Source organism: Delphinus delphis, chromosome 4 (genome assembly GCF_949987515.2).
Source record: "Delphinus delphis chromosome 4, mDelDel1.2, whole genome shotgun sequence".
Taxonomy (NCBI): domain Eukaryota; kingdom Metazoa; phylum Chordata; class Mammalia; order Artiodactyla; family Delphinidae; genus Delphinus; species Delphinus delphis.
In genome coordinates this window covers 76,644,182-76,671,116 of record NC_082686.1, presented here as the reverse complement: position 1 = coordinate 76,671,116, position 26,935 = coordinate 76,644,182, and the positions used below count along the sequence as shown (strand labels likewise).

Below are 26,935 nucleotides of genomic sequence, written 5' to 3'. Positions count from 1 at the left end.
TTTAATCAGATTGTGTTTTTGCTGTTGAGTTGTATGAGTCCTTTATATATTTTGGATGTTAGGTCCTTATCAGGTATGTGACTAGTGAATATTTTCTCCCATTCTGTAGGTTGCCTTTTTATTTTGTTGATGGTTTCCTTTGCTGTGAAGAAGTTTTTTAGTTTGTTGTAGTCCCACTTGCTTATTTTTGTTTTTGTTGAGTTTTCTTTTGGTGTCAAATCCAAAAAGTCATCTCCAAAACCAGTGTCAAGAAGCTTACTGCCTATGTTTTCTTCTAGGAGTTTTGTTGTTTGGGGTCTTATATTCAAGTCTTCAAACCATTTTGAATTAATTTTTGTGTATGGTATAGGTTGGTGGTCAAATTTCACTCTTTTGCATGTGGCTGTCCAGTTTTCCCAGCACTATTTACTGAAGAGACTGTCCTTTCTCCATTGTGTATTCTTGTCTTCTTTGCCATAAATTAATTGAACATATATGCATGGGCTTATTTCTGGGCTCTCTGTTTTGTTCCACTGATCCATATATCATTCTCTCTCTCTCTCTCTCTTTTTTTTTTTTCTTGGCCATGCCGCATGGCTTGCGGGATCTTAGTTCCCTGACCAGGGATTGAACCCGAGCCCTTGACAGTGTAAGTGCGGAGTCCTAACCAGTGGACCGCCAGGGAATTCCCATGTGTAATTCTCTTTTTAACTGCCAAGAGGTCACAGTCTTAACACCTTTCAAACCAAATAAGACTCTTTGTTTGACTGTTTCATTTGAATGCCTTCCAAGCATCTTTGATTGATATTAAAACAAAATATTTTCTCAGTTAATCTTGTGGTGTAGAGTAGGAGGCATAGTAGTGGAGAAAGTTTAGTTCTCGAAATCTGAGCACATTTCCATTGTACTTCTTTCCCCAGATGGCAAAATTGAAAGAGCAGGGCATAAGTGTGATCTCCCCTGTCGTCCTCAGCTAGGCTTTGGGTTGCTCGTGGAAGGGCCATTTCTGTAGGAGGGCATATGGTATAGCAACCTATCTTGTCCACTGACTTTTCCCAATGCCAACTTCCCTATCTAATTTTACTTATTTTTCCCTGAAATCTTCCCTTCTAGTTATGACTAAGCTAAACATAACTCAAGGAGTTTTATCTACTCTTGGGAGTGAGTATACCACTGTTTCCTGACTGTCCCAGACCACTCAGAAATCTGCGTTAAAACCAGCCCAGCTTAGCATAAGATTCAGTAGCTCTAGAGATAATGTGAAGTTGAAGTAGATTCTGTAATTCTGGGTAATCAGGTGCTAATAGACCTGAAGGTAAGAAAGCCAGGTTTAATAGTCTTTATTTGGGGAAAGGCAGATGAGTCTGTGGCTTTTGGATTTACCACAAAGCTAGGTTTAAAGTTCAAAAAGAGGCTTCGTCAGATAATTTAAACTCTTCATTTGCCCAGAATTTAGTTGTATCATTTTCTTTCCTTTTTCCTCTTTTGTTTAAAGCAAGTGAATCATGTGCTGAGGCATTTTGATAAAAGTTATATTCGTGTACAGTTAATTTGATGGACATAATACACCAAACTAGTAGTTCTAATGGTAATTGCAATTAAGAATCAACTGGTAAGATTTAAAATAAACTAACAAAGGCCAGATCTCACCCAGGCTACTTATATTAGAATCTCAGGGGTTTGGATCAAAAATTTTCATGTGTATGTAAAGTACTCCAAGTGATTCTAATATATAGACATGATTGAGAACCTCTAATGTAAAGAAATAGGCAACTAGGAGTAAATTTTCTTTCTCCCTTTAGTAATCCCTTTACTGAAAGTCGCTATTCCAGATGGTTAATCTTATTCACTGCATTAAAATTTTTTATTATTTTTGAATGTAATACAGTCACATTTTTGAATAATTGTAATTTATAAAGGATACAAAGAAGGAAATACCCACAATTTTAGAATAACCACTAGCATTTACCACTTAATTGAAAGTTATAAAAGGAATATATGCTGCTTATAAAATTTCAAAGTAAAAAGCCAAAATTCCATACCAGTCCCCATGTTCCTTTCTCCTCAGAACAATAGAACTCTAAGGTCATTGTGCTCTCTGACATTTCACTTATGTTACGTCTTGCGTAAAATTTAGCAACGTTAAGCTGATCAGAGCTATAGGAAAGCTCTGAAGCAAGTGGGTTTGGCGGCCATAAGAGCAGAAGCCACTTGGCAGGACCACTGACTGGTTAATAGGGACTGTCACATAACTCACAGGTGATGCTGTTTCTGTTCCCTCGGAAGTAAGGTGTGCAGGGCCGAGGTAAAAAGATGGAAAGCCTCTCATCTCCTCCAGCCTTGACAGTTTAGTCTCTTTAAAACTCCAAATAACTTGCTTTTCTCTAAATTCTTTTTATTTCAGGAACTTAATCTTTTTTCACTTCCTGTTTTGCAAAAGCCTCACTTACAATTCCTTGTATGATTTTCTACTGCTGGAGAAACTATGTGAGAGGGCAGTTTTTACCCAGCAGGTTTGGGTGGGTAACTTTGTTTTAAATGTGTGGATTACCTGTATCACGTCTTGCATGCCTAGGGGAAACAATGATTTCCAGCACACCCTACGTTGAATTTTAGAGTGGAGGCAGTATTGTCACTGTTAGATACTGAAGAAAAATTTCTTTATCATAAATTTTGCCACTTTTCAGAAAACACACTCAGTAGCCTTACTGCACTGAGCTTTTTCTAGGAATGAAGCCCAGAGGGATGAAGGAAGTGGTCTCTACTCCATCACGAGTGACCAACAGGGATCAGGAATGGAATGATGCTGAAATTGCCAGAAAACTGCAAGAAGAAGAAATTTTGGTGAGCAACCTTTTATACAGAATTTTAGGTGAATTAGTGGGTTTTTTGTGAATTGAATCAATCTTGACATTATATAATAGGCATTATAGTCCTCTCTCTGTCAAGAAACTGATACCTTTTTTATGGGTGGAAATATCAAGACAATAGGAATAATGTGTCCAGTTGTACTCACCGAGTAAGCATTAGCAACAGAATTCCATATCCCTGTCTCTCCTTTATTGAGTTCTGATAATTCTCTAAGAATCCACTGTAGAATTTGATAAAAATAGACCCTGCTCTGGCTAACAAAAGTATACCAACTGATTATCATCTTCAGGGGTGTTAATCACCACTAGTTTCAAATACCAATTTATTTTTATGAAGATTTTTTTTTTAAATGGACAACACAGATTCCAATTAAATTATACTTTTTTGTATTTTCTATACCGTAGGCTACCCAGGTGGACATGAGAGCAGCTCAGGTAGCTCAGGATGAGGTGAGTTCGTGTTAGTTAATTTGTTTAGCTGATATTCTTTGGAAATATCCCAGTTTTTATCCCAATTTATCCCAATTTTCTACCTGCAACTTTGCAATCAATGATATTGACTGGACTTTGTTTAGGAAATCGCTAGACTTCTAATGGCTGAAGAAAAGAAAGCTTACAAGAAAGCCAGGGAACGGGAGAAATCATCTTTGGACAAAAGAAAGCATGACCCCGAGTGGAAGGTAGGGTCTGTCTGTTTGTTTTTAACTAGAAATACAATTAGAACTGAAATGGGGAGACGTTGTTTTAGGGTAAGCTCACAAATATATTTAGGGTATACAAATTATCTGTATTGCATATGTGAATCTGACTTGTAAAAGTCAGATTCACCATGAAAAATCATATTGAATTCTTCAAAGTAACTATGTAAAAAGTTACTGCTAAGGTCGGAAAACTCATGTCCTTCATTTTAAGACCAGCTGAGATGCAGGTAGGTGCCTCTGGCCATGAGCAATCTTAGGTTTACTATGCTTGCCTTACAGGAGAATGTAGTGTTTTCACTTGCTCTTAAATTTCCACAGTGCCCTTCTCTTCTTCTCTCAACTTTCCCTGTTTGCGTATACTGCCTTTCCTCCTTGATCATGTGCAGGTGTCTCTGTTTCCTCTGACATCACTTGACCCATGGCAGACTGACGGCCATTCTTATCACCAGCAATCATTGCATATGAAACCCTCTAGCATGAGCTTGAACTGTAAGCATCCCCTCGTTAATCAGAAATAGTAGACAGAATAGTCAGCGACTGCTGTTCATTCTCCTGTAATCTAATTGTTGTATATGGTGATTGCAAGTTTAGTTGAACAGATCTTACTCATTAGCTACTGTGTGCAAAGGACCACTCCGGACTTACAGGGAAAGACAAAGATAGATTTTCCCCAGAATAATGTGTAATGTAGAGAGGAAGATAAACTATAGACAGCTAACAGATACAAGGTCAAGCTGGCTGAAAAATGCAAAATGGAAAAGCAACAAAGGAGCGGGGGTGAGAATTCATATAGTAAAGGCTTTTAGGGAGGGAGTTTGTACTATGCTGGAAGGATGGAGCCAGGGTGTGTGTCCATGATATGGTTGATGTTTAGCACTGTTCTTCCCCTCCCCCCTTCCCTCCCTCTCTCAAACAAAATCCTCCCTTGGGTCTCTGATCCTGTCACAGTCTCAGCATGTTTTGAGGAAAACAAAGACAGAGAAAGCATGATAACAGTACCTCTCTACTATTGCCTGTTGCTCAGTTACCTAGTTGTGAGTCTGAAAGCGGATGAAAATATTATTTGCATGTTAATTATTTAATTTATCTCCCTCCTGTACTCTCTTAGTAATGCATGATTTTTCCTAACAGACATATTTCATTTTGGTAGAAGGGTTCCCAAATGCTTCTGTTACGTAAATTAAACCATAAGTAGTTGACCAGGAGTTACTCAGGTTCTTTGTTAACTGTGAGGGAGTAGGTATTTTTAAAGATTGCAAATCAGGAAAGGAAGAGGGGGTAGACCACATTTCTAGCAGTATCAGGACTTCTGTCATCTCTAGATTCTGTAACTGGTGCTGGAATTGTTTCTCTCCTGGAAAAGTTGGCATGAATATGCCTTAGTTTCTGAGCTTGAAAATTACCATCCCTAAGTCAGGTGTTCAGAAATAAGCTTAAGAGCATGAAGCTAGATTCCACAGACTCTGGGAGTCCCGCCAGTTCTGTTATTGAACCAAACTTGGGTCCGCTCACCCATGTGCAGTAAAGCCACTCTACTGACATTGGGTTGTGGGGAAGGAAAGCGCAGCGTTTACTGTAAGGCCCCCTACCAGTAGTCTGGGACTGCTAGTACTCAAGAAGCCTGAACTCCCCGGTGGGTTTCAGGAGAGCATTTTTAGAAGGCCTGGGGGCTGTGTGCTCATGGTCATCAAGTAGTTAACATCTTCCATTTGGTGGGGGTTTTCACATCTGTAAAACCACTCAGGAAATGTGCACCAGATACTGTTACCTAGGTACTTCAGGGAGGAGCTAAGGCAGAGAATATGGGGGAGGGGCGTCTGTCCCTGGAAGGCGTGATAGGGTCCTGATCAGTTATAGCTCTCCTCAGCTGCTGTGCAGCTGTTCTGTTAATAATGGGTGGCCAAGCGCATCTCTATGGGGGATCGTGTTTGTGTGTGTTTAGCCCACTCATCTGGCTGTACTGAAAACCTGCAACACACTTTCATGATTATATATTTTTTTGTCTCTGAGTGGCTGTATTTAAAAATATTTTAAGTTGCTCAACTGGATGTAAGTAACCTGAAATTACTAAAGGAGAGTTTCATATCATTTAGATAATTAATAAATCTAATCTTTCTCTGTTTGTTTGCTGTTTTCTGTATGTGTGTGTGTTTTTCTTTTCTTTTTTTTCCCCATAGCCCAAGACAGCTAAATCAGCACACTCAAAGTCAAGAGAGAGTGATGAACATCACCATTCTAAGAATGACAGGCCAGCACGGTAAGATGACACCTGAAAAAGGGAGTGAGGAACTTGATCTTGGGGTGAGTAAGGAGATGTTGGCTGCCTGAAAAGAGTGTTTGTTCCTTGGAAAGGAGATCCAGAAATCTGCAGTTGTAAGGTGGTATCAAGTCTTGCAGGGTTATTTTCAAGCTTTGTTTTCAGTTTTAAATTGGGTTGAACGAGGCAAATCAGAGAATTTTACAGAAGCTGGGGTATAGAAGGAAAGATGTACTTTTGGTTAGGACCAAGTTCTTGTCTCTGGAGTCACTGAATTGACTGCCCTCAGCTAGGAAGGGATGAGATTAACCATTTTCCTAAGTAAAATCTCAGGTTTTAAATTTTTTCTGAGTTTCATGGTCACATTAGTGTGTGCATGACATTTACATACACCTAAATTCATTTCTCTGTGAGTCTCAACGTCCTAGGCAAATACTCATTTGAGTCATTGCAGATTGTTCTAAATCCCACTAGATCAAATAGCTGTGGCTATGCTATGTATACTTTCTGACTTCTCTCAAGCAGTCCTGGGTCATGGTTATGGAACGTCTGCTGTTTTTCCACTGCAGGTTCTCAACATTTAAGTCTCTGGGGAAGCAACCTTTATTTTTTCTTTATTTCTTTCTGTTGATTTTCAAAGGGAAATTGATTGGAAGAGGAAGAGAGAGCATTAAATAGAAAAAGACAAAAGTAACACTAAATCTAATATTTTGAAAACTCTAAATTATTGAAACTTTGTATTTTGGTCCTGATTATTAATAATATATTCATTAATTTTTTTTTTTTTTTTTTTTTTTGCGGTACGCGGGCCTCTCACTGTTGTGGCCTCTCCCGCTGCGGAGCACAGGCTCCAGACGCACAGGCCCAGCGGCCATGGCTCACGGGCCCAGCCGCTCTGCGGCATGTGGGATCCTCCCGGACCGGGGCACGAACCCGTGTCCTCTGCATCGGCAGGCAGACTCTCAACCACTGCGCCACCAGGGAAGCCCTTCATTAATTATTAAAACAAAAATTTTATCACACTGAAAAGTATACACTGTTGTTGCCACTCATTGCTCACACTAAACTACGAGACTTGTTTCCTTGAAGAGAATATAGTGTCCTTAAAATGCCATACTCTACTTTTAAATCCATGGGCTTTCAGAAGATAAATACGTTTCAGAAAATTATATCAGGTTGTAAAGCTTTTAGGGCAACAGTAGTGTAGTTTGTCTAATTGTATAAAATTGGTTCCTCTTCCAGCTTTTAGTTATGCACATGCCAAATGCCTTTTAAAGCAAATTTTAGAACTACATACTTCAGCTTTATTTACATCCCTGCAACAGCCAAGGAAAATAAGAAGTAACTAAACTGTTCTCAGTAGGTAAATAGGTGTGGCATATTATGCTTTTTTTAATGAAGGGAATTAAAATCATCTTTAGAGTTAGTAATTTTGCAGTCTTCGAAGTCCTTGGGCCTTTTAGAACACCTTGGCACCTTGGGCTGTTTTAGAATAACTTTGACAGCCTATGATAGAACAGTCTGGAATGTCTATTTAAAGGATTTATTAAAGTTGAAAACAAGTTTCTGGAATGTAATAGGTACTCTTTAAAATATTTGATGTATTTGATTATGAATAATCAAATGATCCTGTGTTAAAAATGGCTATTGTAAATGAGTGAGAAGTGGCCTATGACTAATAGAACTGAATTGAATTAAGGGGAATGTTTGTCTTTAAATAGCTTTTGCAGAAAGACTATATATGGCAAAACAAAAATGAATAAGAATTTTATGAAACCTATATTTTCATAGTTAAAACTTAAAGCCTATTATCTTATTATAGGTATCTTATACAACTAATACCAGAAGGTATGCTTTCTGGTTAGAGTCTGCGGTTTCCTCTTTCATATTTAATCATGGTGGAAGTTGAGTTATCCATTTGTACAGAAAGAGATGGTTTCAAGGGTTGAGAAACATGGAGCTTGCTAGTTCAAGACGTTTACTTAAGTGTAACAGTCATGGTTAAAAGTCATTTGCATTGTCTATTATAAGATTTCTAGTCTAAAAAAATAGAGAACCAGTAGGCAATCTGAGTTAATTCCAATTCTTTGTAATTGGAAAAAGTTTCAACCCAAGTTCCAAATTGTTTTAACTCTAGGATTGTATATTAATAATACTACTTGGTATTTTAGTTTTGCATTTTTCCCTTAGAAAAACTTAAGGATTTTATAAATCTCATTTAGTTCCTACAGTATTCTTATGAATATGAAATATATTTGTCTCCCTTTCCTCATTTATCAAGTATTTATTGAGCACCCTAATAAATTGTCCAGAGCTAAAGTAAGCAGCAGTCAAAAAAAGTTGTTTCCTGCTCTTATGAAATTTATAACCTAAACAGATAATTATACAAATAACTATTATGATTGTGTTAAATGCTAAGGATGAAAAATACAGGTTGTTAGCAGAGCATAAGGAGACACTTAAACTAGTCTAGGTGTCTAGGCGGGCTTCTTAAAGAAATGAATTTTGAGTGAATTCTGAAGCATATTTGGCTTTATCACTATTAGCTTAAAGATACAAATCATTTCATACGAGCAGTTGGAAACAAGTAATCCTAATACATCAAAAACTGTAGAACAAACTATTAGTTAACAGGATTTTTCCAACTTTGGATATGAATACCCTTAACTGAAGTAACTGTCTCCAGTGTAACAAATAGTTTGGTAGGACCCCTGGAAGCAGTAAGGCAAGATTTGTTCTCCGTGTAATCAAATATTGAACAAAACAGCACACCAAGAGAACTGAGGGCATTCTAGATTCATTTGTTTATCCTTATAGGGGGGGATCCTAGAGAACTCGTTGGTGTCCTATACTTTGTTTCACTCTTTAGCATCCCTTTCCTTGATGATGAGTTGATGGTGAGGCAATAAACATAGAGTTTACTGTTTTTGTTTTTTTGCGGTACGTGGGCCTCTCACCACTGTGGCCTCTCCCATTGCGGAGCACAGGCTCCGGACGCGCAGGCTCAGCAGCCATGGCTCACGGGCCCAGCCGCTCCGCGGCATGTAGGATCCTCCCGGACCAGGGCACGAAGCCGTGTCCCCTTCATCGGCAGGCGGACTCTCAACCACTGCGCCACCAGGGAAGCCCAACATAGAGTTTTTTTGACAGTACCAGTTGGCTTGTGTTTCTCCAGTTTCCAGTCACCTAATGAGGGTATTAAAAAGAGTACAAAATAGAGCCTGCCACCCTGATTACCAATCCTGTTTTCTTGAGCCTAAGTTACTTCTTTAATTAACTTTCTTAATTCTGGAGTCAGATTGCTTTGTCTCAGCTGTCCCTGCCAAGTGTTATGTTACTTTTTAAAGGCGAATGTTATAAATATCCATGAATAATGAAAGGAAAACACTGATTTGATTTCTAATATTTGTAAACAAATGGTTCAAAAAGAAAAACAAGAAAAATGCCACGTTATTTGTTACACTCATATTTATCATATGTGTATAAAAATGTAAGAAAGTATAAAAACATATGCCACGTACCATTTGAAAGTATAAGGAGTATGTGTGCTTGTGTGTATGTGTGTGTGTGTTTGTATAATCTTGAATGCAGATAATGCTAATGATAAAAATACACACCTATGTAGCAGAGCATAGTATAGTAGTTAAGAGCACTGGTTTTGAAGTCCAGTTGAGTTTGAGCCCTGGCTCTACCACTAACCAACTGTGTGAACTTAGATCGCTTACCTGATCTAACCTAATCTAATTCTAAAATATGTGGATGATAGCTACCATGCAAACTCATTCTGAAAGTTGAGATTGTCTCTGTAGAGCCCATAGCATAGCCCTCAATATATATACACATTTACATCCGATGCTGACCTCTTCCAGACACTGACTACCCAGGGAGATACCTACTGCTTGGGTCAGGGTGAGAAATTTGAACACTTGTCCTCATTCTTATGTGACAGAACCCATTATACCCAAACCAACCATAACTTTCCAAACTTCAAAATATTTATGCTTTCCATATTGCATATATAATTACACGACGCATCCTACAACGTGGCTGTATATTTGGCAGGTCTTAACCTCATCTGGTTCCATGCTTTAACACAAATGTTGAGCATACCTTTAGGAAACAACCACCAAAAAAAAGGGAGAGATTTTGTTCTATCTTTATCAGTGCCAAATGTCTGTAAAAATTTATGTTATATAAGTAAAATAATACAAAGTTTGGAGTATTAAAAGTTTCCCAATTTATTTTTACAGTTTGTCTTGTTTTGACATGAAAAGTCGCACATGTAATTGGTATCACTGCCCTTTCCTTCTCTTAAGTTCTACTCTGCCACCTAGTGGTGTAAGGAACTTTGTTCTAAATTTTCTGTGTTGGCCAGCGTCCCCTCTCTGTCCTCCCTTCTTACCTGCCTCCCTCTCTCCCCTAATTACTTTCTTCCCTTCTATCCTTTCCTTTCTTTCTCTTTTTCTTCGTAATACCTACCAAAACAAAGTATACTTCTCATTAGTAGCAGTGATAACATTAATCTTTGTTTCTCTAGCCCTTAGCACAATGCCTCACACATATTAGGTGTTCAGAAAATATTTGTTTTCATTGAATTATGTGCATCGGAACAAAGGAACAGTAAGATTAAATAATTTATCCAAGGTCATGTAACTGGCCAGGAACTAACATGAGGATTCTAAAATATTCTGGCTTTGTATTTCTACTGAAAATGTCTTTGCCAAGAGATCCAGTGAGAGGTGGAATTGTTGTCATTACTCCTTAGAGTATCTCTTTAAATTCTAACTTTTTTTCAGGCCACTACCACCTACCATGACAGAGGCTGAGGATTTGGATTACACTCATTTTACAAACCAGCATAATTCCACACGTCATTTCTCAAAGTCAGAGTCTTCTCATAAAGGTAATAAAAATATATATGGTCAGGTTTCAGATCCGTTTTAATAATCCTCATGCTGTGGTGGAAAAGCCAGATGCTGTCTTATAGATCACTAGAGTGGAAAAATAAGTTATTCTTCCTCTTGGAAGATCATTGTAATAGTCTTCATTTTTTGGAAAACAAACAAAAATGATTAAAAAACAGAAAGCAAACACCTTAAGCTGAATACAGGACTTCTCTATGTACAGTTAGTCGACGCTTGAACAACACAGGTTTGAACTGCACAGGGGTTCATTTATACATGGATTTTTTTCAGTAATAAATATTACAGTACTACACCATCCATACTGGCTGAGTCTGCAGATGTGTATACAGAGGGCCAACTATAAATTATACACGGATTTTCAACTGTGCAGAGAATCAGCACCCCTAAACCCCACATTGTTCAAGGGTCCGGAGAGAGTTCGTTCATAGCTTTTATCAGATTCTTAAAGGGAGACTGTGTCCCGCATTTAGATCTACTGGGCTTTTCCTGTCTTGGCTCTTGTTTCTCATCTACCCATGATTCTCTTAATTAGATTAAAATACGCACATACATACACACATCACACAAAACACATCACATGGAAGAAAAATGGGACAAAGAACATGAGAAAAAAATACGAGATCTAAGTTGGACCAGATCTTTAAAATGAAAGGAATAATCGGGTCTAGTTCCTCTACTAACCATATGCGTTCCCTTAGATGTATTTTTATGACAGTCATAAAATGAGTGAGGAAAATGTAGTTTCTCATATTAATTTGCTCATCGAAAAATGGAGGTGATTTTAATGGTATCAGCATGGTCAGGATTATATGAGTAAAATATATGAAAGCAGATTGCAACAGACTTTACAAAGATTAGGTCTTATCACTTGAAGTTTGGTTTTTTTTACGGTTTTTGAAGATTTATTAGGTGATGTTTTCATTATCCTTTCCCAAATCTAATGATTGCCTTCCCGAACTTACTTAAATTTTCTTTTCTGAGGTGATTACAAGATACCATTGCACAGGTGCAACTCTAGACTAATTAAACTAGAATTTCCGGGGGCAGGTTTTGCCAGACATTTGTATTTTTTTAAAAGCTCTCCTTCTCCTGCTTCCCTATCATTCTGTCATTCATCCAATGTTGACATTAAGACAAAAAACATTACTTAAAAGATGAGATTAGTTGAATATTATCAAAACAACCCATACACTACAATTTCCATTGGTTGGTGGCCTTTTTACCATCCCTTGTTTAACTGGAGGAAGTTCATGAGGTTCTTTCTCAAATTATATACATGCATCACTTTTAGGAGGTGCCTTCCTGTCCTTGACATACATTTGATACATAATATTAAAATAACACATTGATTCTGAATGTAAATTCAACCTGGTTATCTTCAGGAGATTGGCTCCAGGACCCCCAAGGATCTCAGAATCCTCAGGTACTCAAGACCCTTGTATAAAATGGCATAGCATTTGCCACGCGTCCTCCCCTAAACTGTAAATCATCTCTAGATTACTTCCAATACGTAATACAGTGCGAATGCTCTGTAAATACTTGCAAACGTATGGCAAATTCAAGTTTTGCTTTTTGGAACTTTCTGGAAATTTTTTTTCTGACTATTTTCAGTCCATGGTGGATGGGGAACCTGCAGATATGGAGAGCCAGTTGTATCCTTACAACCAAAAACAAACAAAATATGAACCACTTGAAATGCATATAAATATAGGTAAATTATTTTACCTGAGCAGGGAGAAAAAGTGTCTCAGAGATTTTTCCTTCATCGTTTTTCTTCTTTTTTCCTTCTCTCTCCAGGTTTCCATTATAAGCCGTAAAAACCTAGGAACCTGCCTTGAAAACGGACTCACTGTAGCAAAATTACTGGATGATACAGAATGCATTCCATGCTTATTTTTTTCTCCTATATTTTGTATTCCTCAGATTTATCCTCAAGTGTTTTTTAGACCATAAATAATTTTCATTCATTTAAAATGTTTTGGTTATTCCTGATCACGTGGGCAGTACAAGAAAATCTAGCTTCTGAATATTGGGCAGTACAAGAAAATCTAGCTTCTGAATATTGGCCAATATATAGTGTCTAAGAGCTCTATAAAATGCCATTTTCGTTAGGTATGGAGTATTGATATCTAGGGAATAGGCTTTATTTAGCAATTAGAATTTTGTGGAGATAATGATCAAAGTAACACAATGTTTGGATGCAATGCAGAATAAAAGAATATAAGAAATAGCTTTTTTTTTGGTTCATTAGTGTATGATATATTAAAAGACAGAGACATTTGCTTTTTACTATTCAAGGAAAGAAAAAAAATCACAACCATAAAATATTAAAAAAAACACAAAAACCTGGAACAGTTGAAATATGTAACAGACTACCAGGACTGTAGAGGTTTTACGTATCCTTACATGCCCTCCTGGGAAGATTGGCCTAGATGTCGTTCACTAACACCGTCGCTGCCATTGCCTCCTCAGTAGCAAGGCTTTCTGAAGCCTCTGGGCATTGGACCATCTATTAGTATTTACTAGCAAAAATTTAATTCTGTGAAGTTTTAACTAAAGTCTGTGCAAAATCAACTGAAAATCGAAAAACTGAAAATGAAAAATTTTGTATCCCTTCTCTTACTTTACATTTACTTATAAAGCCGAAGGGAATGGAATTGGAAAGATGTTTCTATACATGGTGCTGCCATCATTTTCTGTAGCTGTAAGATTGATCATAGCAGCATATGTTGGCAACCTCTCAAAAATATTTTGTGTATCTGTCAAGAAGTAGATTAATTGGGCATGAAGTTGATAAAGGGGTTCTTCATCCAACTATTTGGTTTTACATATTTGTTAATGACACAGGGGCATTGGATTCCTTTTGTGCCAGACCTTTAAACCCCTCTTCAAGAAATATGGAATTTTTTTCCATCTTCTAACCTCATGGAAATGCCTCTTTTCCCATACTAGTTAGTTAACATAAGTATCAGTCATGCTATATATATAAATAATATCCTTTCAGCCTGACTTCCTGTTATTTTTCATTGTATGAATCTGACGTTTTTGGCATTTTAGTGTGATGTTTGTTTAGGAAAGAAATCTGTGGGTGACTTGAGAAAAACGGTTAATCCATTCTTTTCTGGCTTCTGTTTGCCTTATCTTTTGAGATAGTCTTTAAAGTTGGGCAATATTCAGGAAGCTTTTTAGACTAGTTTCTCAGAGCAGATTTGGGTTTTTCATTTTGAGAAAGATCTTTAGTTTCATAAAGTTTTTGGACTGTGTGAACTTAAGTAAAAGATATCTAAGAATTAAGTTTTGGGAAAGTGATAATCTAGAAAGAAACAAAACCCTTAAGGATGTAGTCATTTCAGAAAATTGGGGAAAGGAAGAATAACAGGACTTTGAATGTCCAGGATGAAATGAATGAGAAAAAGTCTTTATTTAAATAGGCAAGGGCAGACCAAACGGAGACCCTAGCCTTAAATCAAATTCCAGAGGGTGGTTTCAATATCCAAAGTTTAGGTACTGTTGATTTACAGTAATGCTATATTTTTCTTTGTCTGCCCTGTGATTTTGCTTCATGTTTTAAAAAGTTTTTTATGGTAGCTTTAAAGAAAAAAAAACAGTATATTTTTACTTGAAAATCAGGCAAATGGGCAACATTTGCCATATTTTTATTTTATAAATGTTTATTTTTCTATCTCATACAATGATCAGTTCTTCTTTTCAAATTCTACGTTTCTCTTGCCTCTCATATATTACTTCATCCAGTCGTATTTATTATTGTAAAATGCTAACTGGATATATTTTACTCAAAACAAATGTCAGGTGAGTTAACACGTGACCAGGATGTTAGTGTTTCAGCTGTCTTAGTGAGTGACCAAAGGTGGTATTTCCCTCGTGACACACAAATTCAGCATCTGTATTGAAAATTTGTGTTTTTTTTAAGGTTTTTAAAAGATTAGAATTTTTAAATATTTTAATTTAATTTAATTTTTTGTGTAAAGCAAACACTTTAAGGAGTATCAGAATAATTCTTTCCCTGTGAGTAAGGAGACAGATCAAATTCAACCAGTTGAATTCCTCTTACTCTCATTCAAATAGTGTAATTGTTATCTTTGAGACTATAGAAGCAACTAACAATCGTATTTTAAGAAACTGCCAACTGCCAGGCATTCTTCACTGTGTTCTCTGCTTTTCACTTTGTCATTTTTATATAAATATGGAAGCATTTATTTTGTTTCTGTTCCTACTGCTGGAACACATGCAGTTTAATTTTTAAGCCCACAATGTATTATGCTTTAATGTTGTGATGTAAACTAATACTTCTGGCCTTTAGAAAATCTCTCTGTTTCCATACCTCTGTTCTGTGGAGACCAGGTCTCATTAACATCAGTATCACTGAATGAGCACAGTGCGTTGCGGAACCTTATCATAAGGCTACTGGACATGCACACCCCATTGCCGCAACCTAACTTTTTGTAAGTCATCGCCTGGAAGCAAGGTTAGATAAGGGTAAGATTAAATGTTCTGAGTTGAAAATAATGTGACTCTACTGTCTAACCATTGTTAGACATAATTTTATTGGGAGACTGGACGGTTGCTACACATGCTTTAAAATAACACTGCAATTTTTAGAAGGTGACTTTGCATACAAAGTCTTGGACTTACTATTTCCCAAGTGACTTTACAACAACCAGCAGCAGACTAATGAACTGCAGGAAAGACTATATGGTTTTTGATCATAGAGAAACATCTAAATTAGAAAAGATACGGATAGATGCTCCCAGGAGGAAAACCTTTTTAGAATGGCAGTGGCCACTTGGATCTAGATCAACATATTCCATAATGCGTGAACTTGGGCCTGTGTTCCACTGGACTCACGAGGAAATTAGGAACCAGACCTGTTTTCCCCTTTTCTTCTGTACTGTGGCCCACAGTGGGACTGGACCATGAATAAATCCGTTGCAGACATTGTCCGTACCTTTCGCACAATCTTGGGACTTTTCAGTATAAAACTGATTAACTTTCAACTGATTATTATTTTTCTTTACTACTGTCAAATGTTCTCTGAATTTTGTCTTGTGCCAGATTGCTCTTTGGAAACACCTGGTATAATATGGTGCATTTAGTTTACCACATAAGTGGTTAACACTCTAGGGCCTTGATTTTTAATGAGTGTTGTCTTTATATAAAAATCACGTTGGGGAGTACCAAGATTATTCCTTTATTCAGTGATGATCTCCTTGAAAGATAACTGTGGTGATTGGCTGTAATATCCTCAGCCACATAAAGACGTAAGACCCCTGTGTAAGCAGCTTTCTGAAGGACTGAGAACAAGATAGAACTTGCACTCAAAGGCTTTTTTCCCTTTTGGGAAAGCACTGTTTGTGTTGGGGACGTTAATACGGAAAAGGGAATCCTTCAGGTAGATTTCACTGTTACATACTGTGCTATATTCTGATAATACTGACTTTTTAGAAACAAGCATACAGAAATCAAAACCTGCTCTTTGAGCGAAAAGGAAAAGAAACAAAGACAAAAACATTTTTGGAGTACTTTGTCCATTGCTTACTGCTTGGAGTCAGAGAAAAGTTAGATAAAATGATCCCATTTTTCCTCCTATCTGGTGGTGCCTGTGAGTCTTAAAGCCATAACTGCTTATCTTACTGGTGATAGGATCCTTCTTTTCTCCCTAGTCCGTAGTAGGTCATCTGGGCAGGGAGAAGCAAACTGGAGACTGGCCTGATAATGCTGCACGGGGCACCCAGGGTCACCCAGCGTTCTCTGGGAAGAGTCTCTTTTATCCCTGAGGATACATAATAAGACTGTTAAAGGGAAGAGTTGAGGCTGTTGTTACTCTTGCCATTTAACTCTCATTAGAAATGCTGAATTTATTTCTAGAGAAATCAAGAAGGAAAGGGTAAAGTAGGAAATCCTCACTTCTACAGTCACTTTTCTTAGGAGACCTGCACTGTATGCCAGCAATGTCTGTGAGGAGCAGTATTGCCTTAAATTAGTTTGATTCTGACCAAGGTCAGTGTACTGTATTTCCTATATGTGAACGACTGTCAACTCTCCATTGAGATATAAAATTCACAGGTGAGCCCCAGACATCCTCATCATCAGAAGCTTTGGACATCCTCACACCAAGCTGTGAGTGACGTCCACGCTGATAAGTATGTCATTCCATTTCAAATCGCCTCTCCATCTGTGAATGAGGAATGGCATGACCAAGAAGGCTAGTAGTAGGCGAGAGCGACTTTCCTGACCGGATTCTTCAGGTGATCACTTCCTAAATAATTGAGAGTTGACTGTCCTCCTTTTCTATGGCTACTGTGTAGAAGATATTTCCGAAGGTTCTCTTATGCAGTGTGAAGTCATTACGTTTTGTAAGAATTTCACCAACACTCTTATATATTAAAATGCATACATTAACAAAAAAAGAAAACCAAACAAAACAGAGACATTTACTCAAATGGGAGATTTGTTGATATGAAGAGTGTTTGTATTTTATTACTTTTAAGAGAAAATCAATCTGAAACTTTTGCTATGGTAGGGGAGACACCAGAGTGTGTTTTAGGGTTGTATTTGATGCTAAAGACTAACACAATCATCTAAGTAATCATGTTGATTTGTGGAAATGTCTGGTCCTAAAAATCATTCTCTTTGCCCTTAAATATGTGTGAACACTGCCTAGATATATGTTCCTAATAGACTTAAATGTTTTTGTGTATTCTCAGCAAACTAGAAAACTTTTCTCTCATCTTGAGTAACTTTTTCATAGCATAAGGCATTTCAGATAAGAACAGAACTAATTGTGTAACTTAGTGCCCCATGATTCATTGCTGAGTTTCATATAGAAAGAATGGAAGAATTGAAAGACAGGGGTCAAGTGACATTTCCTTCACAAAAGAGCAAGGATTAAGGACAGCAAAGAGAAGACAGTTGAGAGAATATACTATTACACATCATACATATACTTAGGATAAATTTTTGTTGCACTGAGTTTCAGACCATAATTGCTAAAAGAGTTTCTAACTCTTTCTAAATTTAGTGAGAGGGTTTTTGATATCAGAATTTCTAAAATTTCTTATTGAATTAGCCTCTGAAATCCCCGTAGGCTATACCTTCAGCTTTGTCATAGACTGAAAGCCAAATGCCCTTTCTCGGATATAGCTATATTTTTCGCTTGCCTCTTAAAGGCAACCCAATATTTAGTTCATGAAGTATTATGATAGCATATAAAAATGATGTTCCAAAATGAAAATTCTCTGTAATGCGGTTTTCCTTAAGAAGAATCCATCCCAACACTACTGTATTTTGAAAGGTGCCGAATTATAAAGTATAGGAGTTTGTTCATATAAATCAAGTTGCTCAGGAAATTTGAGGTGGTGCTGTCATTTGTCTCAAAATTTGGAAAAGTATCCTCTTGCAAGAGGTAACTGCACAGTGCCCAGAGGTTTTGGATGCTTTGGTAAGAAAGCCCTTTGACATTTGGAAAGTAGATGTTTAAAAAACAAGTGAGATGTTATCTCAAGTGCTCATCAGTTTGTAGCCAAGCCCCAGAGGGAAAGGCAGCTTTGAAATAGTTACTTCATGGAACTGAACAGAACCTTAATGGAATAGAGTTGCCAGTCTGAGGACAGAAAACAAGGAGGCCACCTCAAATCACATGCCTATCTAGAGATTAAGTGAAACTGTGAGGGACACTGGATGCCTTAAGGTGACTGATGTTGGGTACCAGTGGGTATGTGTGCACGCTTCTGGAAGAAGTTGATGGAAACAGTCTGTTTCAATCCACCTTCATACAGCACAGGTTTCTGCTCATGACCTCATTGGGGAAAGTGAGAAATGTGGTGCTGGAGACGTTCTTGTGTCTTGGGCGACTGAGGTGCTAACGTCATTCAGAATCCAGTGCTCAAGCCTCCCTTCAGTGCCAGTTATACATCTTCATTCATTCATCTATGCAAGCTTGTGTTTCAGTGGTTCGTTTTTTACACCTTGTGACCCATTGGATTCTTTCAATATCAGGTTTAACATTGATATTATGAATCATTTTTAAACCAAAGTATTGTATAAGTCCGTGTGCTTGTTTTCCTGAACGGATGGAGGCAAACACCAATCTTGTCCTTTTCTCTTAATACAGTCATCCATTTATTACGTTAATGGTCTCTGTCTCATGTTTTCTTTACCACATTCAAGGACTTGGGAAGATCTGGGAATATTCATTTGTTTTTTCTTCTTTACAAAATTAACCCTAATGTATCTTTGTTTAATAACAGTAGCTTTTTATCTTATTCTGGTTACTGTAACCATGTATAATACTATACTTCCTAGTACATTAACATTCTCAACAAGTACTCCCAAGTCCAAATCCGTTAGGAAAAAAAAAAAAATCCATTAGAGAAGTGGCTTTGTTTTGTGTGAGGTGATTGGTGGCTTGGTTGATGCATTTGAAAGAAAAACAGGTAAGTGGATGTTCACACAATAATCCGAATGATCAAAGGCTCCGTGAGGCCAAAAACCAAGTCTGCACCGCACATGCAGTCCATGGATGTTAAAAATAGACATTAATAATAACCAGCATTTAACATTTTACCTTTATGAGGTGTTTCTTTATCTAATTTTCTTTACTAGACTAATCATGATGAGGAAACTGATTCTGCAGAAATGTAGCAGGTTACTTAAAAATAAGATACGGGCTTCCCTGGTGGCGCAGTGGTTGAGAGTCCGGCTGCCGATGCAGGGGACACGGGTTCGTGCCCCGGTCCGGGAGGATCCCGCGTGCCGCGGAGCGGCTGGGCCCGTGAGCCATGGCCGCTGGGCCTGCGCGTCCGGAGCCTGTGCTCCGCAACGGGAGGGGCCACAGCGGTGAGAGGCCCGTGTACCGCAAAAAAACAAAAACAAACAAAAAAAAAACCCTCATAACAAAAATAAGATACTATTTTCAATGACTGTTAAACTGATTTTTAAAGAGGTAACTAGTGGGTTGGCCACAAAGTTCATTCGGGGTTTTCATGGCGCTACGGAAAAACCTGAATGAACTTTTTGGCCAACCCAATATTTAGTTTCCTTCGGCCAGACTCAAGACCTCACTTCCTTCTCTGGCAAATATTACAGGGAATCTAAGTGATCTCTGTTATACATCTATACTGTTGTGAAAACGTGTTAAGGAAACCTAATCCAAAATTGGAGTTAGGAAGCCACGAAGGGAGGGCTGTCGCACGTGCCACGCGTTACAGCTTGTATAGTTCAGCAGGAAGGAGGAAGAGATCCTCTCTCACCTGGCAACAGTAAGCTGCCCTAATCTTCAGCCAATGAGAAGCCGCCACCACTTCAAAATCTCATTCTCCTCCAGTGAACTTTTGTTCAAAACAACCCCTCCCCATTTGTTCTCCAGACTTGCTTATGTTTCAACATAGTTGGATTGTCCCAAATTGCAAGTCCTTTGCTTTTCCCATATAAACTAATTTTTGCTTAAGGAAAATTGCTCTTTGCTCTGTTTAAGGTTTACACTGTGTATCACTACCAGACACCTAAGGAGCACTGGTGATATGCAGACATTACAGTATTTTTTAGTTGAAGAAATGTGATGTGTTGATTTCAGTTTCTAAAGAATGGGTGAAAGTTGCCAGGGATAAAAGTTTGCATACCTAAAAGTCATTTAAAAAATTAAATATGTAATTAAGGCAGCTCCTCTTAATCTGTGGCAGGAGGTACCCAATATACCTGGGTGGGTTTTGTGGGTATGGCTGGGTCCGAGTGTCAGGCTGTGGCCATGTGGTGTGGAGAGGTAGCACACTAGAAACTCCTCAAAGACAGCCAGGAGAACCTTAGCTGCCTTCTACTCCTTGGAAATTTAGAGAAATCTCAGAAGGCTTTGGAGTACTACATGTCACAGGGTAGGGATTCGAAGAAATTTCACCCACATATCAAGGGGCAGAAAGATCACGTGTTTCCTCCCCATTGTATCTGAGTTACGTGCTTAAACAAACATGAACTAAACACTGCAGTAGAGCCAATGACTAAGGAAATCGACAGGAATAAGGAGGTCTGAGTCCTAGTCCTGGCTTTTCTGTGAACTTGGTTCAGGACCTTGGAACACCACTTATCCTTTCTACTAATAAGCTCATTGCAGTGAGAGTTGGCAATCTGTAAGTACTCCTTCAGGTCGAATATTCTAGGATCCTGGCTGTCAAGATGTGCTGGGTTCCTTTAAGATACCTCAAAAAGAGAAGAGCCTCATGCCCTACTGGGAGCCTGGAAAATCCCGAACTCTTCCTAGGCATTCGTTTGAAAGGCCTCATTCCTGAACTCGTGTCCTTTAAAAAAAAATTTTTTTTTGTTTATTTTGGACAAAAATTGTATATATTTCAGGTGTACAATGTGATGTTTTGATGTACGTATACACTGAAATGATTACCTCAATCAAAGCAGCATACCCATCGCGTCTCATACTTACCTGTGTGTGCAGGTGTGTGTGGTGAAAACGCGTGGGACCTACTCTCTTAGCAAATCTCTAGTATATACCACATTACCATTAACTGTAGTCACCATGTTGTACGTTAGTCTCCAGAACTTATAACTGTGTGTTTGTTCCCTTTGCTGATCTTGTGTTCCTGACTGCGCTGTTCTGCTCCTAGCTCCACACCCAGCACATTGCCCTCAACTTAACATGTGTTCCTCTAACCAAATCTGTCTCTTTCTATCCCCAAGCTTCAACTATGACCCTCTTTCACTGAAAGGTCTTTAGATATTCTTGTGAACTCTTGAACCTCCAGCTAGTATATACCTTACTTCTCATACTCCCGAAACGTATATTTCTGACCGATTCCTGAGCCTTTGGTCATGTGAATTGTGACGTGCACCTGCCACACTTGATTATTTTGTGTCATTCCTTTCCTGATCTGTGCCCTCACGAGCAGTGCTCTCAGTGTCTGCCTGATTTTGAGGAAGATTTTCCGGCTGACCCACCAAGCACCTGCCCTCAAATCCCTGACCAGGCCTTGGGGACTCTCAGACACAGAGCTGGAGGCGGGGTGTGTGTGTGTGAGTGTGTGTGTCTGCAGGTATATCTGCCATTGGCAGATGTGTGTGTAAATGACAGTGGACTTTTCTGGCCTGGAGAGGTGGGTACCAAGTGATATATCTCAATTTTTCCTTTTATGGATCATGCTTTTGGTGTCAAGTCTTATGAACTCTGCCTAGTCTTACATTTTTTTTGCGGTACGCAGGCCTCTCACCGCCGCGGCCTCTCCCGTTGCGGAGCACAGGCTCCGGACGCGCAGGCTCAGCGGCCATGGCTCACGGGCCCAGCTGGTCCGCGGCATGTGGGATCTTCCCAGACCGGGGCATGAACCCGTGTCCCCTGCATCGGCAGGCGGACTCAACCACTGCGCCACCAGGGAAGCCCTTCTTTTGTATTTTTTTCTACAAGTTTGTAGTTTTAAGTTTTATATTTAAATCTTTGATCCATTTTGAGTTAATTTTTACATAAAGTGTGATGTTTAGGTCAAGGTTTATTGAAAGTCGTGACTAACGGAGATTAGGCCTCCTTTTATATCATTCTAACAAGAAAGGGGAGAGATGTCTTGTTGCTGCCCGGTGTGGAGGAGGTCCAGACTCCTCACATGGCCCCCACTGACACTGTGTATGTGTGTGGTCAGGGAGAGGACATGGTGGATGGCTCATCGCCTTGGGGATGTAAGTCCCAGCTCCCTACTCTGCCTTCTCTGACACCACCCTAGTATGATAGGGGGTCGAGGGTCCTCCCTACAGCCTAACAAGGCTGAAGGTCTAAGTGTCCCACCAGGCCGTTGCTGGCAAGGGGAGTCATGGAGCCATGCGTTTTCTCTGTGGTGTTTGGCTGGAGTAGAACTGTTGTTGTCTAAACGTATCTGTCTTGCCAGATTGTCCCTTTCCCAGTTCTCTGGCTAGAGATAGCAGGCCCTTGGTTGGTGCCTTTTGTTTTCTGGGCCTCTTGGTGTTTCCAGGTTCCTGGCTTCTTCAGATCCAAGTCTGATATATACAAGGCAAAAAGAAAACCCAAGGAACTCAAAATCATGTTGTTCCTGGGGTCCCCAAATCCCTCATCTTTTTTTTCTCTACCATTTTAAGTCTTCTTGTGTTTGTTTTCTATATAACATTAAAGGTTTTTTTGTTTGTTTGTTTTTTCTTGCATTTAGTGGGAAGAATAGGGAGAAGTATGTTTATTTCATCTTCCTACAAGTGGAAAACTCCACTATTTACTTATATATTAATCTAGCATTTTAATGCTTTGTTTAGGTTTTGATGTTTAGTTCACCTGGAGTTTGTTTTGATATAATTTAGCTTTATTTTATTTTCTCACCCTGTTGGTCCTTTCTTTCTATGTCATTTATTAAGCAACACACTCATTTCCTGTGGATTTGAAATGCCACTATTGTAATGATTCAAATTCTGTATTTCCTCATTTAAAAAAATTTTTGTCTTAGTTCCTAGTCTAGTACTACATTTTAAATCATGAAATTAACATCTAGTGAGACGTTTCCCCTTGATGACTCTTTCAAAATATGTCTATGGCTATTCTTTCATATTTATTCCTCCAGGGGAAACTTAAGATCACTTTGGCAATTTTCTTTTTTTTCATCATTTCATTTATTTATTTAGTTGGTATATTCTTTTATTGCTAAAATGGCATATTTTATGTTATGTATATTTCTTGTGTCTGATGGAGATTTTCGTGAACATCAGAGGTGAAAAAAAAAGAAAAGGAAAAAATCTCTCCTAGTCTTTGCAGATTGACTCTGTTCTGAAGCCCTCCTTTAACACTTAGCCAGACTTTCACTGAGTCTAAGATCTACCCAAGGTCAAAGCTTGAGTTCTGAGGTCTTTTCTGAGCATGAATCTTGCCCTGGGCATGTGCATGGTTTTCTAAATGTCTCCATAAATATGGGTGCTTTTAATTGCTCCAATTTCACAAAGAAACTCTCTCCCCGTTTTTTTCTCCTAAGACCAGCTATCTGTTGTCTCAACTGTAATCTCTTTGAATGGTTTATCTACTTTGCAATGTTTTCAAATGATGCCCACTGCTTTTCTAGCCTCGGTGAATTCCAACTTAGGCAAAACAGAGATGAGGATTTTGCATCACTCCTTCAGGTAGCCCCCCAGTCAAGTTATAAAGATTTACACAATAATTTGCAAATAAATTCTGCTCTGCTTCCTTTGGAACCAGGGACTAGGGGGCCCCAACTGGGAATGGAGGCTACTGTCTTCAACTGTGGCTGAGCCAGAGAAAGGGGTGGGGCGATGGCGAGTAAAATGCCTAGAAGCTTTTCTACTGTTTTTAAGTTAACTTTTTCTGGATTCTGTGTTCACTTGGTTAATGTAAACCTATGATTGTTTTCCATAGTTCTGACAAAGTTTCTGCTTATTTCTAGATATTTCTGTGGCAGAATTTGGAGCTTGGAGGCGCCAACGTAGTCACTTGGCTGCCATCACTCTGGGCAGTTTCTTAAAAAGCAAATCTGAGTCATTTTATAGATTAATGTTGGGAAATTTATCTTACTATGCTTTTCATGAGTAACGAGAGGAGTAATAAACAGTGGAGTACAATTTAGCTGTCGAAAGGAACGAGGGAAATCTCAGCCATGGAGTCATTTCTAGGATATATTTTTAAATGAGAAAAGGAAGGTGGTGAAAGCATAAAGGTTTTGCATCACGTGTCTGGAAAAGGGGGTGTGTGGGGATGCTGCTGTGTATGCATGTTTCCTTATAATAAGAAAAAATGGTATGTTTATAAAAATTTTAAAAGTTAGCTATAGGGAGGGAGGAAATACATGTGTAGGGGATATGTAGAAGCTAGACATAACGGGATATACCTTATCTTGTAGATTTGATGTTATAACCAGATACTTATTTTAAATCACGATGAAACAAAATTTTACAAGTAAAAGGAAAACTATAAAAGTGAAAGTAAAATAAAGCAAATAGACCTAGAAACAAAGAGCACCCTGGTAGCAATTAACATCCTTCATGCACAGATTGTGGTCTTTTTTTCTACCAAAAAAAACCCAATCAGACTTTCATAGAGAAATGGCTAATTTTAGATATTTAAATTTGCAAGATGAAACTGCAATATCTTGTGTTACCAGATAGCAAAGAAGCTATCAAAGAAAAGGTTTTGTCAAAATATCCCCAATCAGCCAGAGACAGGATAATTTGTGCATCAATAGGGATAATAACTGAAATGGATAGAAAGACATAAAATATGTTTAAACCCGTGTATTTAAAATGATCTTTATCCCCTTAAAATAACCCTTACTGATCACCTGTGGCAGGTGCTATGGACCAGCTCATTATTTTGAAAACTGGTGAATATGGAGAATAATCAAGCATTTATCCTGCCTGTTGTTTTTTTCTTTTTAAAATAAGATTTGTATCTTACTGATGAATAAATGAATAGCTGATTATGATAAATTTCCCTTTATAGAATATTTTAGCTAATAGTCAAATTTTTAAAATGATAGAATGATAGAATCATTTTGCAACCCTCAAAGAATTAATAGATCTACACAATGATCACTAACAGTTGGTATCATAAAAAGAGAGAGAATTAGATATTATGTCCCTCCAAATGAAAGTAACAATATTATCAACAAAATTACCAAGTTTCTAGATTTATCTACTAATATATAGGAAGTATAGGGCATTCAGGAAAATTTTAAATAGCAACATAAGATTGCAATCTGCAAAATCCAGACTAAGAAACTTTATAAAACAAACAACAAAAATTCTTCAAAATAAAATATATTTGTAAAGAAAATGGAGAAGGGGAACCGTGTAAGACACAAGCAATACTTTTAACTAGTTGAAAACAGACTGAAATCTATAAGGTGATTAGGGAAATGTGAACACTGACTGGATATTTGTTGATATTAAGAATTTAGTGTTAATTTTTTAGGTCTGATAATGAAATTGGGGTTGTGTTGTAAACAAAAATTTCTTATATTTCAGAGGTACACACTGAAATATTTATAGATGAAATGATATGGTGTCAGGGGTAGGACATAAATGAGTATAAAAAAGAAAAGATAGGCCATATATCAATAACTGGTGATGAGTAAATCAGATTTATTATGCTATTCTCTCTACTTTTATATATGTTTGAAAATGTCCATAATGAAGTTTTAAAAATGACAGGGAAATAAATTTTCAAACAAAAGCTATGAAAAGCCACACTAAAGATGTATGTGTACTTCAGGCAAAAGTGAAAAGATCTTGGATGAAAGGTCAGAAATACAGAAAGGAATAAACATAAATGAAAAGTATATATTTGTTGGTAAATATAAATGAATATTGACTGTCTAAAACAATGATTAGGTATCTTGTGGGTTTAAAACATAAATAAAATACACCAAAATGGTATATGAATTATGATAAAGTAAATGGAGTTAAAGTGTCATAAAGCAGTATTTCTCAAATTTTTAATATATGAATCATCTAGGGATCTTGTTAAATTGTAGATTTTGACCAGAAGGTCTGGAGTGGGGCTGGAGATTTTAAATTTTAACAAGCTCCCAGGTGATTTTTTATGCCGCTGGTCTAACAACACACTAAGAAGCAAGGTAAAGGAAGAGGTAAAAATACTAACTTTTATTAGACTTTGATATGTCAAATATGCTTGCTGTAATCTTTATTATAACAACAAAAAGAGTGGTAAAATAATGTAAAACTACTAAGATAGATAATAGTGAGAGAAATGGAATAATAAAATATAATCAATCTAAAAGGAACATAGAAAAAGTGAAACAAGTAGAAAGCCAGTAGTTAGATGGTAAATTCAAACCTAAACATTTCAGTAGTTATATTAAGTGTTTGTGGACTAAATGTTCCAATTAAAAGACACAGATTGTCAGACTGAGAAAACCCAATTATATGATGCTTATAAGAAATATTTAAAATACCTGATACAGAAATGTTGAAAGTAAAAAAAAAAAACAACACAAAAAGCAAACAAAAAAGTTCCATGAAAACATTAACCAAAATAAAGCTGTGATAAATATCAGAAAAGTCAAACCTCGGTGAAAATATTACTGGCAAAAAAGAGGAACATTTTATAAACTTGCAGACTTCATGTTACCAGGATGATTTCGACAAAGTGGACAAGTGAACTTTTCTAACAGTTAAAGCTGTTAGGCTGCCTCAGGAAGTAGCAAGTTATTCATTAAACTATGCTCC

General features: G+C 37.7%; 1 protein-coding gene across 3 annotated transcripts in view; it reads left to right on the top strand.

Annotated features, from left to right (window-relative positions):
• CCDC50 (coiled-coil domain containing 50) overlaps positions 1 to 18,883 on the top strand; it is a 66,078-nt gene extending 47,195 nt beyond the window's left edge. For 2 of the 3 annotated variants that reach the window (XM_060010938.1, XM_060010937.1), the window contains exons 7-12: positions 2,708 to 2,823; positions 3,255 to 3,299; positions 3,425 to 3,529; positions 5,728 to 5,807; positions 10,604 to 10,710; positions 12,530 to 18,883. In XM_060010938.1, the coding sequence (XP_059866921.1) occupies positions 2,708 to 2,823; positions 3,255 to 3,299; positions 3,425 to 3,529; positions 5,728 to 5,807; positions 10,604 to 10,710; positions 12,530 to 12,549 (473 nt within the window). In that variant the 3' untranslated portion in view covers positions 12,550 to 18,883. The remainder of the gene's footprint in view (positions 1 to 2,707; positions 2,824 to 3,254; positions 3,300 to 3,424; positions 3,530 to 5,727; positions 5,808 to 10,603; positions 10,711 to 12,529) is intronic. The other variant, XM_060010939.1, reaches the window with a different exon arrangement.
• The last annotated feature ends 8,052 nt before the right edge of the window (positions 18,884 to 26,935 follow it).